We start from the raw sequence: 18,366 nt of genomic DNA on the forward strand, positions 1-18,366 counted from the left end.
TTGCTAGGTAAATAGTATTGGTTGAGTTGTTAGGTAAATAGCATTGGTTGAGTTGCTAGGTAAATAGTATTGGTTGAGTTGCTGGGTAAATAGTATTGGTTGAGTTGCTAGGTAAATAGTATTGGTTGAGTTGCTAGGTAAATAGTATTGGTTGAGTTGTTAGGTAAATAGTATTGGTTGAGTTGCTAGGTAAATAGTATTGGTTGAGTCGCTAGGTAAATAGTATTGGTTGAGTTGTTAGGTAAATAGTATTGGTTGAGTTGCTAGGTAAATAGTATTGGTTGAGTCGCTAGGTAAATAGTATTGGTTGAGTCGCTAGGTAAATAGTATTGGTTGAGTTGCTGGGTAAATAGTATTGGTTGAGTTGCTAGGTAAATAGTATTGGTTGAGTTGTTAGGTAAATAGTATTGGTTGAGTTGCTAGGTAAATAGTATTGGTTGAGTTGCTAGGTAAATAGTATTGGTTGAGTTGTTAGGTAAATAGTATTGGTTGAGTTGCTAGGTAAATAGTATTGGTTGAGTCGCTAGGTAAATAGTATTGGTTGAGTCGCTAGGTAAATAGTATTGGTTGAGTTGCTGGGTAAATAGTATTGGTTGAGTTGCTAGGTAAATAGTATTGGTTGAGTTGCTAGGTAAATAGTATTGGTTGAGTTGCTAGGTAAATAGTATTGGTTGAGTTGTTAGGTAAATAGTATTGGTTGAGTTGCTAGGTAAATAGTATTGGTTGAGTCGCTAGGTAAATAGTATTGGTTGAGTTGCTAGGTAAATAGTATTGGTTGAGTTGTTAGGTAAATAGTATTGGTTGAGTTGCTAGGTAAATAGTATTGGTTGAGTCGCTAGGTAAATAGTATTGGTTGAGTTGCTAGGTAAATAGTATTGGTTGAGTTGCTAGGTAAATAGTATTGGTTGAGTCGCTAGGTAAATAGTATTGGTTGTGTTGCTGGGTAAATAGTATTGGTTGAGTTGCTAGGTAAATAGTATTGGTTGAGTTGCTAGGTAAATAGTATTGGTTGAGTTGCTAGGTAAATAGTATTGGTTGAGTTGTTAGGTAAATAGTATTGGTTGAGTTGCTAGGTAAATAGTATTGGTTGAGTCGCTAGGTAAATAGTATTGGTTGAGTTGCTAGGTAAATAGTATTGGTTGAGTTGTTAGGTAAATAGTATTGGTTGAGTTGCTAGGTAAATAGTATTGGTTGAGTCGCTAGGTAAATAGTATTGGTTGAGTTGCTAGGTAAATAGTATTGGTTGAGTTGCTAGGTAAATAGTATTGGTTGAGTTGCTAGGTAAATAGTATTGGTTGAGTTGCTAGGTAAATAGTATTGGTTGAGTTGCTAGGTAAATAGTATTGGTTGAGTTGCTAGGTAAATAGTATTGGTTGTGTTGCTAGGTAAATAGTATTGGTTGAGTTGCTAGGTAAATAGTATTGGTTAAGTTGCTAGGTAAATAGCATTATGACAATCAATATAAAGAAGACCTCCAGTGGTTGTGAAAAGTATTAAATAATAACTCTTCATAATTGATTACATATTGAGGATGAAGATAAGGGTTGGGAATGCAGAATAACTAAGATGCTGAGAGATGAGGGATAACTGGGAGGGTCAGAAATGAAGGGTAGAGAATATAACAACAGGAGTTATTTACCTATTAAAAGATAAACCTTACTCATGTGCAGACAGCGATACAATTGGGAGGTGATTTGGATGAGGTCATATGATCTATTGGCTATGATAATCTGTTAGATAACACTAACAGCATGCCAGTCAAACTGGTAAAGCAGGAAATCTGAGGCATTCTCAACATCCATATGCCAAATATCTCACACGGTATCTGTGGTGAGATGCACTAGAGCAGTGGTTCCCAACTACCTTGGAGCCATAGACACCCCCGAGCTACTTATCTATAAGTCACGGACCCCTTTATAAACATAATATATGGTGTTTATAACAATGCATTGTAAATTGAAATGTTTTATTTGCCATGGATTGTAGTATATCGCTGAAATTGAAAAGGGAGAGAGAGAATTACGTGTTTGCTGGTTAGAGGTTTTGTTGTTTTGTACTACTAACCGGAAATCAGGTACTATCCAGCGATTTATGCACAAAGGTGATAAAAGTCTGGACCCAAAAACCTAACAAGACAACGCGACCACCCCACGGGAATTGCAATAGCCCCGAAACCCAGGCTAGCACAATCCCAACAGAGCTCGATCATTAAACCCCGCCCATATGATAGCTGCCGCCTATCCTTTTAGGGTTTTATATCATTGATCCAATCACTGCAAGACAGAAATAGCTGTAAATAACTAGCTAGAAAAACCAATACTGGCGCCAGCCTGTCGACCCCCTAAAAACCTCCTGTGGACCCCTAGGGGTCCATGGACCACCAGTTGGGAACCACTGCACTAGAGAGCAAAGAACTGAGAAAAACTTAGCACTTTGGATAACGGTGACTGAACTGAGAGAGAGAGCAAGGAAGACTGTAAAAATGAGTGACTGAGAGCAAATACAGAATATACTTTTGTATTTTCTATGGAATGGATGATGTTTTTCTTTAATGAAATGATGAAGTCAGTCTTGAAAAAAGGGTTGATAGAAAAGGTCGCTTTGAGTTGGTAGTGTCTCAAAGGTTGCTTCAAAATTGGAGTGTCTCAAAAGTTGATTTTAGCAGGTCTCAAAGTCGCTTTGAGTTGAAAGCATTTCAAATGTCTATTTGAGTTAGGAGTGTGTCAAAGGTCAATATTAGTTGAGAGCGTCTCAAAGGTCGATTTGAATTGAGAGTGTCTCAAAGGTTGATTAGAGTTCGGAGTGTCTCAAGTCAATTTAGTTGGGAGTGTCTCAAAGATCGATTTGAATTGAGAGTGTCTAAAAGGCCAATTTGAGTTGGCAGTGTCTCAAAAGTCTATTTGAGTTGGGGATGTCTCAAAGGTCTATTTGAGTTAGGGATGTTTCAAAGGTTGATTTGTGTTGGGAGTGTCTCAAATGCCGAGTTGAGTTAAGAGTGTCCCAGAGACGTGTAAAGCAAAAGTTACCACTACCAGAGCTCATAAAACTCTTGCAGCTTGAGAAATGGACTAAAATATTTGCAAGACGATCTGGCATTGCGCATTTGCAAGAGATTTTGTGATGATGAATAACTAGGAGGGTGAGGAGTATGGATGATGAATAACTAGGAGGGTGAGGAGTATGGATGAGGAATAACTAGGAGGGTGAGGAGTATGGATGATGAATAACTAGGAGGGTGAGGAGTATGGATGAGGAATAACTAGGAGGGTGAGGAGTATGGATGAGGAATAACTAGGAGGGTGAGGAGTATGGATGATGAATAACTAGGAGGGTGAGGAGAATGGATGATGAATAACTAGGAGGGTGAGGAGTATGGATGAGGAATAACTAGGAGGTGTAGAGATGATAACTACAAGGATTATATGTAAATTATAAAGATAAGCGATGAAGAGAATGAAGCAGAAACAATAAAGGGAGTTAAGGATGAAGGTTAGAGATGAGGGACAACTAAGGAGGGTCTGAGATGAGAAGTAGAAATAAGTAATAATAGGTCAATATGAGTAGGGAGAACATGAAAGGGTTAGACTCAACATGCATGGGCAACCTTTGTTCACATGCGGGCCAGGTTATGTTTTCCAAGACTGGACACGGGCCAGGAGTCCTAATTATAGAATTGCAATATATGTACACATATATACTAATAATTTCATATATATTATGCAGATAAACTTATATTAAACTACTGATTTTTATATTCATTGTTCTAATACTTTACATAGAAAGGGTAAGGAAACAAAAATTGTAAAAGCTAAAAATATTGATTAAAAACAATTTATGGAAACATAGTTTATTAATCTTGTAATTACGAATGAGAAAAAATGTAACAAAACCTTATTCTAATAGAAATGTAGTTTCTTTTCACATGATATTCTTTCATGACAGAAACTGACTCCGAACACAATAAACACATTGGTTTTTCTTTGATTTGTGTGAAAAAATAGTCATTGATCCACTTTTCCTTGAACACTCGAGCTTCGTTATCCACTTTCCTCTTTTTTCATGACGACATTTTGGGTTGGATGGGTTCAAGAAATTTAAAAGAAAAAAAAATGTATCAGAAATATAGATTTGTTTTTTTTGTGGAAAACTGGTAAAGATTTCGCGCTAAATCGTCCTTGACTGCTGAAAATTACTTAACAAAACGTCATGTTGACGTCACAATATGGATGCTAAAGGATGATTTTTATTTATTTATGATTATTTCTCGTGAATGCAGAGGTTGATGAGATTCTCATAGAGGGAGTTTTATTGTCATTAAGGGAAATTGTATTTTTGAGATCAATCTTTTTTATTTTCTAAATTTAAGAACAAAAATTATATTTATCAAAGGTCTCCGCGGGCCGGATGAAAAGCCTTCGCGGGCCGGATTTGGCCCGCGGGCCGTAGGTTGCCCATGCATGGGTTAAAGAGTAGAGATTTAGGTACGACAGTTGAAAATGAGTGATTCCTAAACGGAATACGGCTGAAGGGTTTAAACAAAAAACAACTAGGATGACTAAAAGACATGACAAAACAGAGTATTCCTCACCTGAACAATTTCGGCATCCATGAAAAATGGATGGATAAGAATCTGATCTAGCCCGAGTCGGTCTGCAGGGTTCTTCTGCAGCAATGACTAGAATGACAGCCAATAAACCGCATTTAAAAAAAGGAATTACTACTAAATAAGGAGAGATGGCACACAAAATCAGGATGAATTAAGCGACAAATTTATTTGTATACCTGTATGAGATGGGAGGCACATTCGCTAACATGTGAAGGCAGGTCATACTCGCCCGCAATGACGCGGTTAAGTGTAGGCTGAGCTCCTTCAGCGTCGAATGGAGGCTGACCAACAAGCATGGTGTAGAGCATGCAGCCCAAGCTCCATAGGTCCGTCTCGAGACTGTGTGCGGCGCGTGTCGCAACTTCCCTACAAATATACAAATGGAAATATGGAACCTTACTCATTAATACTCAGAAGGGACGTTGCGATCTGAAAAAGCTGAGACCGCATTAATCATATGATGAAAACACTCCTCTCATCCCAGAACTATAAATATCACTTAATACTTTGGGCAAGCTATTTCATCATAAAATATATTTCCTGAAACTTGACAAAAAATTGCAAAAAACTTAGAGAAATAAGTATAACTGTGGATAGAACACACAAGAGTATTTATGTAGTGGATAGAACACACAAGAATATTTATGTAGTGGATAGAACCCACAAGAGTATTTATGTAGTGGATAGAACACACAAGAGTATTTATGTAGTGGATAGAACCCACAAGAGTATTTATGTAGTGGATAGAACCCACAAGAGTATTTATGTAGTGGATAGAGCCCACAAGAGTATTTATGTAGTGGATAGAACACACAAGAGTATTTATGTAGTGGATAGAACACACAAGAGTATTTATGTAGTGGATAGAACACACAAGAGTATTTATGTAGTGGATAGAACACACAAGAGTATTTATGTAGTGGATAGAACACACAAGAGTATTTATGTAGTGGATAGAACACACAAGAGTATTTATGTAGTGGATAGAACACACAAGAGTATTTATGTAGTGGATAGAACACACAAGAGTATTTATGTAGTGGATAGAACACACAAGAGTATTTATGTAGTGGATAGAACACACAAGAGTATTTATGTAGTGGATAGAACACACAAGAGTATTTATGTAGTGGATAGAACACACAAGAGTATTTATGTAGTGGATAGAACACACAAGAGTATTTATGTAGTGGATAGAACACACAAGAGTATTTATGTAGTGGATAGAACACACAAGAGTATTTATGTAGTGGATAGAACACACAAGAGTATTTATGTAGTGGATAGAACACACAAGAGTATTTATGTAGTGGATAGAACACACAAGAGTATTTATGTAGTGGATAGAACCCACAAGAGTATTTATGTAGTGGATAGAACACACAAGAGTATTTATGTAGTGGATAGAACCCACAAGAGTATTTATGTAGTGGATAGAACCCACAAGAGTATTTATGTAGTGGATAGAGCCCACAAGAGTATTTATGTAGTGGATAGAACACACAAGAGTATTTATGTAGTGGATAGAACACACAAGAGTATTTATGTAGTGGATAGAACACACAAGAGTATTTATGTAGTGGATAGAACACACAAGAGTATTTATGTAGTGGATAGAACACACAAGAGTATTTATGTAGTGGATAGAACACACAAGAGTATTTATGTAGTGGATAGAACACACAAGAGTATTTATGTAGTGGATAGAACACACAAGAGTATTTATGTAGTGGATAGAACACACAAGAGTATTTATGTAGTGTCGAACTATGAGTGAAATGCGTGTGATATGGACAGAGCATAACACAAGAGTATTTATGTAGTGTCGAACTATGAGTGAAACATGTGTGATATGGACAGAGCATAACCGAGATATCGACGGAGTACATGTTCTCCTGTCAGCATCATCCAGGTTACCAACAAACCATGTAACAAAACAGACCTTCATCTATACTAGAAATTATTTTTATGACAATAAAATATCCTGAGGTCTATGCAAAGGATATGTGAGAAATCCATTAAAATCTACTGCGTACAGAGGTAGAATATTGGTGCCTATGTGATGGCTTCAAATAGGTAAATTATTATTGGCTATAAAGGCGACATTCAATGACAATGGTAGAAATGTGTTATAGATTGTTGAAATTAAATGCAGCACCATAAGTGTTACTCCACTACCAGCAATTGTGTACCTTCCCTGATTTTTGATTAGTAAGAAGATTAGGTGAACCTTTTGGCGCACCTGTTACCTGAATGTAGGCAACTAGGTTGACTAGTTGATTGCAATATGAACTAAGTGTATGCCAATATGAACTAAGTGTATGACAATATGAACTAAGTGTATGACAATATGAACAAAGTGTATGACAATATGAACTAAGTGTGTGACAATATGAACTATGTGTGTGACAATATGAACTAAGTTATGACAATATGAACAAAGTGTATGACAATATGAACTAAGTGTATGACAATACGAACTAAGTGTATGCCAATATGAACTAAGTGTGTGACAAAATGAACTAAGTGTATGACAATATGAACTAAGTGTGTGACAATATGAACTAAGTGTGTGACAATATGAACTAAGTGTATGACAATATGAACTAAGTGTGTGACAATATGAACTAAGTGTGTGACAATGTGAACTAAGTGTATGATAATATGAACTAAGTGTATGACAATATGAACTAAGTGTATGACAATATGAACTAAGTGTGTGACAATATGAACTAAGTGTATGACAATATGAACTAAGTTATGACAATATGAACAAAGTGTATGAGAATATGAACTAAGTGTATGACAATATGAACTAAGTGTGTGACAATATGAACTAAGTGTATGACAATATGAACTAAGTGTATGACAATATGAACTATGTGTGTGACAATATGAACTAAGTGTATGACAAAATGAACTAAGTGTATGACAATATGAACTAAGTGTGTGACAATATGAACTAAGTGTATGACAATATGAACTAAGTGTATGACAATATGAACTAAGTGTATGACAATATGAACTAAGTGTATGATAAAATGAACTAAGTGTGTGACAATATGAACTAAGCGTATATGAACTAAATACTTACGGAGAGATGTAATTAGGCGTGCCACAGAGGGTAAAGTGCTGCTCTCCAGGCTGAGAGAGCTTGGTTGCGAGACCAAAGTCAGCAATTTTAACGTGGAGATCTTCAGTGAGAAGGAGGTTGGTGAGGGAAAGGTCTCGATGCAGAATTGCATGGGTGTGAAGGTACTGCATACCGCTTACCACTTCCTCCATGAACTTCTTCACTGTTGAATTAAGAACCAAGTTTCAAGCTAAAAATGCGACTGGTAAATTGAGACAACAGATTTATGAATCAGAGTCAACAATATGATTCAGCTCGCAGTTTTATAATTTAACGATATTTCAAACAGTTATTACATTGAAATAAAATCGATCAGATGAGAGACTAGAAACCCAATGAAAACTTATTTGCTGAAGACGATAGCACTTCATCTGTGTTACTCAAACACACGCCGTCAGCAGTCATAGACTTCAAGATACAAATCAGTGAAGATATCCTCACAGAGACCTTTACCACGCATATACCGTTTAAAAGCAATATAGAAAGTTTACCTAAAAACAAATATGTAACTCCAAACATACGCATGGCATATACGGGCTTACGACAGGCTGACACCATAGACGCTCACCCAGACACCCACACAGCCACCCACATAGACACCCACACAGACACCCACATAGACATCCACACAGATATCCACATAGACACCCACACAGACACCCACACAGACATCCACATAGACACCCACACAGATACCCACACAGACATCCACACAGACATCCACATAGACACCCACACAGACATCCACATAGACACCCACATAGACACCCACACAGACATCCACACAGACATCCACATAGACACCCACACAGACATGCACAAATACATAACTATACAGATACCCGGAGCCTTGTAATAAAAGTACTCAATGCAAGCAAGACCTAGTAGATTAGTTTATGGTTGATCAGTAGAGTAATTAATTACAGCGCAGAAAGTAACAAGTAGGGGATAACTCCGAGTTTATGGATACACACAGGGCTGAATAAATACCTAATACCCACCCCATTCCATAAAACACAATTAATACTTCGTTTTGTTAACCCCTTTAGGGTAACCAAAAGCGCCCTAAAGCGAGGGCTTATATGACTGATATGCAGTGCTAGGTATGCAGAGATGTAGTACTGATATGTAGTGCTAGGTATGCAGAGATGTAGCACTGATATGTAGTGCTAGATATGCAGAGATGTAGCACTGATATGCAGTGCTAGGTATGCAGAGATGTAGCACTGATATGTAGTGCTAAGTATGCAGAGATGTAGCACTGATATGTAGTGCTAGGTATGCAGAGATGTAGTACTGATATGTAGTGCTAAGTATGCAGAGATGTAGCACTGATATGTAGTGCTAGGTATGCAGAGATGTAGTACTGATATGTAGTGCTAGGTATGCAGAGATGTAGCACTGATATGCAGTGCTAGGTATGCAGAAATGTAGTACTGATATGTAGTGCTAGGTATGCAGAGATGTAGTACTGATATATAGTGCTAGATATGCAGAGATGTAGCACTCTGATGCATAAAGAAAAAGGGTTTCTAAAATGTGGTGTCGAGTGTGTCAACATGTACTATTAGGTGTGGCGTGTGTTTTATGTCATCAATTACTAGAAATATAATACATGTATTAAGCAAAAATTAAGATATAGTTACGATCCTGATTCATTAAAAGAATAAATGAAAGCCAAATTCCTATATACTAAGGTATGATGAGGCAGACATGCACAGTAGCACTGCAGCTAGTCGAGACGCTGGGCCCACAGAAGTTGGCATATTTTGGCTTCTAAGTTGAAATAGTTTGTTGATTTTATCGAAATAGGAATAACGGGCCGGTCTTGATTAATCTAAGTTAAACACGTGGGTCCTAATAATTCTCTTAAAATTATTGAATGCTAAAATTTCTCATAAGCTTATTGGATGACTGTTCCATTGTGATGGAACTCTGTATTCAATTGTTTTTTGACCGGAAGCAGTATAAAATATTGGTGAAGGTAGAATGGTTTTAAAAGTCTAGTGTTATAGTGTGAATCTTTTTTGTTTTGTCATCACTGGAATAAGATTTTGAATGCGCTATCAAGAGAATTTTATACTGGTAAAGTTTAACAACAGGCAACACCAAAAGCTGAACAACAAACAGGGACTGAGATGAAATTAGTCAAATATGTTTTATCAAAGATTATGCGCATTAAACGCTTTGTGATATTAATATTTTTTTATAAATATTGAAATGAAGCATTTCCCCATGACTCCAAACAGTAACTAATTTTAAAGTTAATAAATGTGTTGTATATTAGTTTCATAATACTTCTGCTAGACATGGATCTGCTTATTAATCTTATCAATGTGTATATCCCCATACCAGGTACAGTCAAACATGGATAACTCGCCCTCAGATAGCACGAACACATGGTTAACTCGAACGGTTTCTTTGGTCCGTTCCCACGTAATGATAAATTGCTTTAGATAACTCGACCTTAACTCTGTTAACTCGAACAGTTTTTTGCCCAACGGCTACCGAGACGGTTGTTATCGCTTTAGAAAATCACTGTATTCCAAGCCATAGAAGTAAACCTCGACTTTTTGTAAATCATAGGCGTCGTTATAACCACCATCGGCAAAATATTTTTGTTAACGACTTTTCTAAAGGTTTTGGTAAAATTTGATTTTTACCAAACATCCGCCTAGCGATGGCCCTTCGGAAGCAAGGAAAAGTGAGGTGACCTTTGGATAAACTTCAAGAAAAATCGGCAAAATTGATCTTGGTTAAAACGCTCAAAAGAAAAAGATGTCTTTTCTTCTGAACATTTCAACAACGATCAAGTTTTGCCAATTTTAATCTAAAAAATGTCCTGGCAATAACATCACCTTAAACAACAAACCAATCTCAAGTGATAGAAAAATCTCTATATTTTTTGATAAAAAAAGTTTTAAACTTTACATTAGAAGCATTTAATTTGAAACAAGCCATTTATGCCTTTGATTTATATTATAGTTTGTATATGTACATGTATCTACTCATAAATAAATAAACACATGGACTTGTGACAGTGCTCTGATAACTTGAACGCTCTGATAACTCGAACACTTTCGCTCGGTCCCGTGAAGTTCGAGTTATCCATGTTTGACTGTATCTGTTCACATGATTTCCTAAGAGTTTGATCAAAGATGTTTCCTAAGTTCGAAATCAAATAATTTTATTGGTTTTTTTAATTTAATTTTGTTTTGAGAATTTCTCATTACAATGAAGATGATTTTGTCCACGTTTACCGTAATTTATTTATAATACGCCATTGTTCAATTTAAAAAAAATTCATTATGAACTATATTTATGTCATTATTTAAGTTGCTAGATTAAAAAATAAATTTGTATCGCCAGCATACAGACTAGGTCCTAAATGAGTAGTAGACAACAATAGATCATTAATATATACCAAGAATAAAGTTGGACCCCAGATAGAACCTTGAGGAATGCCACAATCTATACTTGAAAAGCTACACTTATAGTTTTCTATAAATGTTTTACATAAATTTAAGTAGTTTTTATCCAGCGAATAGAAGACGATGAAAAGGTGTGTTGAGTGTTTCCAACATGTGATGCCAAGTGTGTGAACATGTATTATTACGTATGTTGACAGGTAGTGTCAGTATGTCATCCATGTAACTAATACATACATGTATTGAGTACCAGTAACAAACTTTAGAGATACTTCCAAACAGATGAGACGATACAGCTAAATGAGAATAAGGCAGGTACCCTGTTGGTAGGAGAGCGGAGTAGTCTGCTCTGAAACATAGCTATAGAGTTCTCCTTTCGAGCACATCTCCAGTATGAGGTAGACATAGTTAGAATCTTCGCAGAACGAATACAGCTCAAGTATAGAGGGGTGCTTTAGCCTGGGAGAAAAAGGCCAAATTACTGAAAGTTATAATTGTATGGCAAGGTGGCCCCGACCAGTGCTAGAAGCAACCAAAGGTTAAACATACATGTACATTGTGACAGGATCTAAATGTTACATCTATAATGAGAACACTCGCCAACTTTACAACAATTGATTTGAATTAAGGGGAAAATTCCCTCATTTTGTAGCACATTGTAGATGACAGACGGCATGTATACAGGTAGCAGCCAGTTTAACACAAGCCACTTGGAGTGTAATGATAGCTGGAATACAGGTGATCAAGTACCGGTAGCAGAAAGTATACTGGTGATACAGAATTGTACAGATGACAAGAAGCACTAAGGTGATCAGGAGTATACAAAAGAAAGTATACAGGTAGAAGAGAGTATACAGGTAAGAATAGACGGGTAGGAGACAGTATAGAGGTAGGAGTATAGAGGTAGGGGTATATACATAGGAGTATAGCGGTAAGAGTATAGAGGTAGGGGTATAGAGGTAGGGGTATAGAGGTAGGAGTATAGAGGTAGGAGTATAGAGGTAGGAGTATAGAGGAAAGGGTATAGAGGTAAGAGTATAGAGGTAGGAGTACAGAGGAAGGAGTATAAAGTTAGGAGTATAGAGGTAGGAGTATAGAGGTAGAAGTATAGAGGTAGGAGTATAGAGGTAGGAGTATAGAGGTAGGAGTATAGAGGTAGGAGTATAGACGTAGGAGTATAAAGGTTGGAGTATAGAGGTAGGAGCATAAAGGTAGGAGTATAGAGGTAGGAGTATGGAGGTAGAAGTATAGAGGTAGGAGTATAGAGGAAGGAGTATAAAGGTAGGAGTATAGAGGTAGGGGTATAGAAGTAGGAGTATTAATAGAGGTAGGAGTATTAATAGAGGTAGGAGTATAGAGGAAGGAGTATAAAGGTAGGAGTATAGAGGTAGGAGTATAGAGGTAGGGGCATTATAGAGGTAGGGGTGTAGAGGTAGGGGTATTTTTGAATATATGAGTTATATCTCTGTGTGGGTTATAGCTCTATATCTCTATATGAGTTATATATCAATATGATATATTTTTGGTATATTTGGAGTATGTAAATGTTTGACTGTATTTGGTGTATGTAGATGTTTGACTGTATTTGGAGTATGTAGATGTTTGACTGTATTTGGAGTATGTAGATGTTTGACTGTATTTGGAGTATGTAGATGTTTGACTGTATTTGGAGTATGTAGGTGTTTGACTGTACTTGGAGTATGTAGATGTTTGACTGTATTTGGAGTATGCAGATGTTTAACTGTATTTGGAGTATGTAAATGTTTGACTGTATTTGGAGTATGTAGGTGTTTGACTCTACTTGGAGTATGCAGATGTTTGACTGTATTTGGCATATGTAGATTTTTGACTGTATTTCAAGTATGTAGATGTTTGACTGTACTTGGTATATGTAGATGTTTGACTGTATTTGGAGTATGTAGATTTTTTACTGTATTTAGAGTATGTAGATGTTTGCCTTATTTGAAATTTTTGTAAAGTTCACTGTGTGTAGATGCGTACCTTGAATGAATTTCCACTTCTTTTTTGACACAATCAATCATACCGCTAGACTTCATACGTCTTTTCTCAATGACTTTTATGGCTACAATGTCTCCAGTAGTCTTTTGACGCCCTTTATAGACACAAGCAAAACCCCCTCGGCCAACAAGGTTGAGGATTTCATAGTCCTAAAATCAGCATGCCGCACCGTCAATTGCCTAAATGTTAGCAATACCAGTTCTCAATAGACATTGGTCTTATAGCCTGTCTTTCCTAAACAATCTAGACAAGAGAAGGGTCAACCAAAATGTGATAAACAAATCTGCGAAAAGCATAAATGTATTTATTATAATCAATGCAGACCATATAGCAAAATATATGCAGAGAATTATGTGTAAATCAAGCAAAATGGTAATTCAGACACGCGGATTCCGATTTTGTACTCAAAACAAAGATTGGTCTACTAACCTTCAAAGTCATGAAGGCTTTTTTTAAAGCGTTTTAATATCCGTCTCGAAAACAACACTACCAGTACAACAAGCTCCGCCCATAAATATGTGACGTAGCCCAGCTTTTTAGGAGCGGCTGTTGGGGATGTTTAATCCGATTTAGAATTATAGAGATGGGTGTGTTAAAACCCATTATTATCTAAATTCAGCCTGTAAAATAATCTCAGTCTTTTATGAAAGGTAGATAAACTGTTTAAAATTGCTCGTAGCTTGTTACATGGCGCTGAATAGGCTGAACTCCAAGAAAAATGAGCTCAAAAAAGCGCGATTTTATCACAAACTAGCGTTGTTATCGTGCTTTTTTTTAGCTCATTTTTAAATATGATATGTTAAATACAGTCAAACATGGATAACTCGAGCTTCAAAGGACCGAGCAAAAGTGTTCGAATTATCAGAGCGTTCAAGTTATCAGAGCACTGTCACAAGTCCATGTATTTACTTATTTATTAGTAGATACATGTACATAGGCAAACTATAATATAAATCAAAAGCACAAATGGCTTGTTTCAAATTAAATGCTTCTAATGTAAAGTTTAAAACGTTTTTATCAAAAAGTATAGAGATTTTTCTATCACTTGAGATTGGTTTGTTGTTTGAGGTGATGTTATTGCCAGGACGTTTTTTTAGATTGACATTGGCAAAACTTGATCGTTGTTGAAATGCTCAAAAGAAAAGACATCTTTTTCTTTTGAGCGTTTTACCCACGATCAATTTTGCCGATTTTTCTTGAAGTTTATGCAACTTCAAGAAAAAGTTACCAAAGAAAAATCCCTTACTTTACCTGGGATTCGTTAAGAGCAACACTCCGAAGCAGTTCAATTAAAAGTTTTACGAGGTTTAACGGTACATTGTATATCAATCCCGCTTTTTGAATGGATACTTATTGAATGTACACACGTATTCTGTGTTTAGGTCAAACGATGAATAGTTTTTTTTAGCTATGACAACGTATACGTTTAATAAAAACAATTTTAAGACGTTTTAAACATTCAACATTCCGACGTTGATTCAACACGGAATCAACGTTGGAAAACTATTCGTCACGGGCTAGCCGGGTCACGCACTCAATAATTTTCGCCACGCACATACAAAACAACATGCTGTTTTTGTTTTGTATGTGCGTGGCGAAAATCCTTGCGCGCGTGACCCGGCAAGCCCGTGCTATTAATCGTATAGCAGTATAAATCAAATTTGACCAAACCTTTAGAAAAGTCGTTGACAAAATTATTTTGCCGATGGTGGTAATAACAACGCTTATGAATTACAAAAAGATGAGGTTTACCTCTATGGCTTTGAATAAAGTGATTTTCTAAAGCGATAACAACCGTTTCGGTAGCCGTTGGGCAAAAAACAGTTCGAATTAACAGTGTTGAGTTCGAGTTATCTATAGCAATTTATCATTACGTGGGAACGGACCAAAGAAACCGTTCGAATTAACCATGTTTTCGAGCTATCCGTGGCCGAGTTATCCATGTTTGACTGTAGTTTATCTACTTTTCAGAAAAGACTGAGATTATTTTGAAGGCTGAATTTAGATGGTAATGGGTTTTAAGACACCCATCTCTATCATTCTAAATCGGACTAAACATCCTAGCTAGGCTACGTCACATATTTATGGGCGGAGCTTGTTGTGCCGATTGTGTTGTTTTCGAGACCGATATTAAAATGCTGTAAAAAAGCCTTCCTTACTCTGAAAGTTAGTGGATCAATCTTTATTTTGAGTACAAAATTGGAATCAGCGTGTCTGATTTACTTAGTAAATACGATAAAAGCTGTATGTGACAGTTATGGTTTAAAATGGCCAATTAGTATGCACTAAAATCAAGAGTGAAGACATTTCATCTCTTATAGCAATCATACTAATGAGATGATGGATTACCTCAAGAGATACAGTTGATGATTCCTCATCCGGTAACATCATCTACGAGGCATAAATAAAAGAGATATGACATACAAAAGATGATACACAATAAATATATGTGATACAGATTTAGGATGTACAGGCTTAGGCAGTACAGGCTCGGCTTGCGCAAATTCAAGACGGGCCTAGTTACTTATTTGTATGTAATGTTTGGGTTATTAGTATGTACAGAACAGCTGCCAAAACCAAACAAGATGCATGATTAGTAAGACCATCAAAAGGAAAGGAACTTATTGAAGGAGGAAAGACAAAGTACCAGTTACCCTCTCCAGACAATCAAATCCGTAAAGGTTACTCGAGTCTTAATATGGAAAGACTACTATGACAACTCTTAACCCGTAACATTCCCATCTGTTTAAAATTGATTAAATTCCTAGCTGTGCTTTAACTTCTGTATAATTCTTTTATTATCTAAGATGGCTAATAATCATACTACTAATGCCATAATAATATTGCATCAAGATACAATACTATGACAAGAGATTCTAGAGGAAACAACAAACACACAAGAAGCTAGGTGCATTAGGGAAAAGGTTGATTTTTACTAACTAAAACTCATCAAAGGTTTCTGTTTTGTGAACATTTTGTTGATCTGGTCAAATGTGATATAGCCTAAAGATAGTGGAACTTGAATTTACTAAAAGATAAAATATACTATGTTTAGTTGAACATGAAATTAATTTATGATCAAATCTATGTATTTCATGTTGGTTCATTTTCAAGATAAAATATACTTTACTAAGCCTTACTTTACGTAAATAAGCACCAAAAACACTGATGTGAAGAACAAAGAAATTTTGCTGCTTCAGCATCATTTCAAAACAACTGTATTGAAAGCAGAGTTGCGCAAAGAAATCCAACATTTTTTATCATAAAAAATTTCTAGATAAAAGTTGTGCTTCAACTGTCAGGTGATGTGTCCTAGAATTGCCTGCTTTTTAAACTAAAAAGTATCACAAAACCTCAATTTAAATGCCACGGTGCTCTATTTTTCGAATCTCCCCATGTAGTAGCGTTTTATTAGAAGTGATGTTCAAATAAAGGGTGGTGTTGTATTTTTAAAATGGCTCGTCAGAAATTTGGGAAGCTAAATTTAACCCATTTACAGGTGAAGCGAATGTCGCCTATATTTTGCACCCTTATTTAGCGGAGCAACATTAACCCTTTTGAGTGCAATAAATTTGCTATAACTAACCTCCAACTTGTCATAAAATTCTAAATAAATATGTTTTGGAAAGCCGAAAAATATCTCTATCAGTTGATTTCTATTGCTTGCAATTAACCTACAATTTTACAGCTTGCGTTGCAATTTGTTGGAGCTTTCAATATTATATTTTAAAATTGAAAGCATATTTTAATTTTATTACTACATTTACTTATGTTGCATTAAAACTCATAGTACTAATTGATATGTTTGCTACAGCTTGCAACCAAAGCTGGCTTTTTATGTGCAATAGAAGAGTTATAAGCGTCGATCTATTGTAAGCCGAGTTAAGATAACTGCTATGATGTTATCAAATAATATGCTATAAGCCTGCAAACTTATAAGTTATATAATAATAATGTATCAGTTACTAAAACGTATATTCAGGCATGAGTGAGCTAAACAAATCATAATTATAATACATACAGAAACAAAAATTAACATTTTTAAACAAAAATATTTGCATCGTATGCAGGCAGGTTCCATTTTGATTGTTGCTTTTGTATGGAACCATTTCATCATCTTCTGGCTGTTCAACACCTTCCACAGTATCTTCTGATCTCAACTCTGCTCCTGAACCAGTCGATATTAGCTTCCAAACAATTTTTTAGCAGAGCAAAACATTCCCGCATTGTTATCGGAAAAACTTTCCACAAAAATAATGATGAACTTTAAGACGAATGCGCGCTTAACGCATGTTATAGTTTAAAAATAGTAGAACAGATTCCATCGTAGTTGTAAACTGTTATTCACATAGGTTGAAGTATCAAGATTGCATCAAACAAGGAACCAATATTAGCTTAATAGAGTTGCTAAATGTTTCTATGGCGTAGGTTTCTTGAATCCCAATTGCTGCCTTATTGTTTGTTAGTGCTATTGGATCTTTAAAGTGAACTCGTAAGGGAACCAGATTAAATAATCAGTAAGAAAATGACTAAGTTACTAAAGTGTGAATTGTCTGCTCCTGACCCGAACGAATTCTATTTCAATATGCTATTTTCACTTCTGATAAAAGTAGAGATTCTAGATCAACATTACACTTAAAATGGAAATGATTAAACAAAACAAGATGTTTGCATTTCAGCTAAAAGGAAACATGCCAAACTAGACCATTGTGGACATTTTGCTAAACCATAGAAAACACAGCATTTAGATTTTAGAATTTAATATGCGTATTGCTGATGAAATTATGCAGGTTTACCTACAAAATCATCATGTCCACATCATTGAAATATGAATATTGTGCCTGAGACGCAGAAAAAATATACAAAAGAGATGTTCCATAGTGGAATTAAATGGTGTTAAGTGCAACAAAAGTAAAGCAAGCATTACAACTGGACCCTAGTAAAAAGAATCATTATTATAAAGAACTACTTCGGATGAAAATCAAAGCAAGAAAAGGGATTCAATGTCAGATTGCTGGGTACCAACCAAAAACAGGTTTACCCGAGGAGGAAATTCGACATATGTTTACGCCACTTTTACTAGAGCTATAAAAAATGTGTACAAAGACAGCACACCCAACACGACTGAATCAACTCCCTGACATATTCATAACAGTCCACAGTAGTCAACAGATTGCTAA

The 18,366-nt window shown here is 36.0% G+C and overlaps 1 protein-coding gene across 1 annotated transcript in view; it reads right to left on the minus strand.

The window, feature by feature from the left end:
* LOC137402861 (serine/threonine-protein kinase PLK4-like) overlaps nucleotides 1-14,172 on the minus strand; it is a gene marked incomplete at its 5' end in the record, with an annotated part of 47,793 nt that extends 33,621 nt beyond the window's left edge. The window contains 6 exons of the mRNA XM_068089370.1: nucleotides 4,589-4,675; nucleotides 4,783-4,972; nucleotides 7,701-7,902; nucleotides 11,487-11,626; nucleotides 13,169-13,335; nucleotides 14,149-14,172. Coding sequence (XP_067945471.1) covers nucleotides 4,589-4,675; nucleotides 4,783-4,972; nucleotides 7,701-7,902; nucleotides 11,487-11,626; nucleotides 13,169-13,335; nucleotides 14,149-14,172 — 810 coding nt within the window. The remainder of the gene's footprint in view (nucleotides 1-4,588; nucleotides 4,676-4,782; nucleotides 4,973-7,700; nucleotides 7,903-11,486; nucleotides 11,627-13,168; nucleotides 13,336-14,148) is intronic.
* Nucleotides 14,173-18,366: the final 4,194 nt, after the last annotated feature.

The sequence above is a fragment of the Watersipora subatra genome, chromosome 8 (assembly GCF_963576615.1).
Source record: "Watersipora subatra chromosome 8, tzWatSuba1.1, whole genome shotgun sequence".
Lineage (NCBI taxonomy): Eukaryota > Metazoa > Bryozoa > Gymnolaemata > Cheilostomatida > Watersiporidae > Watersipora > Watersipora subatra.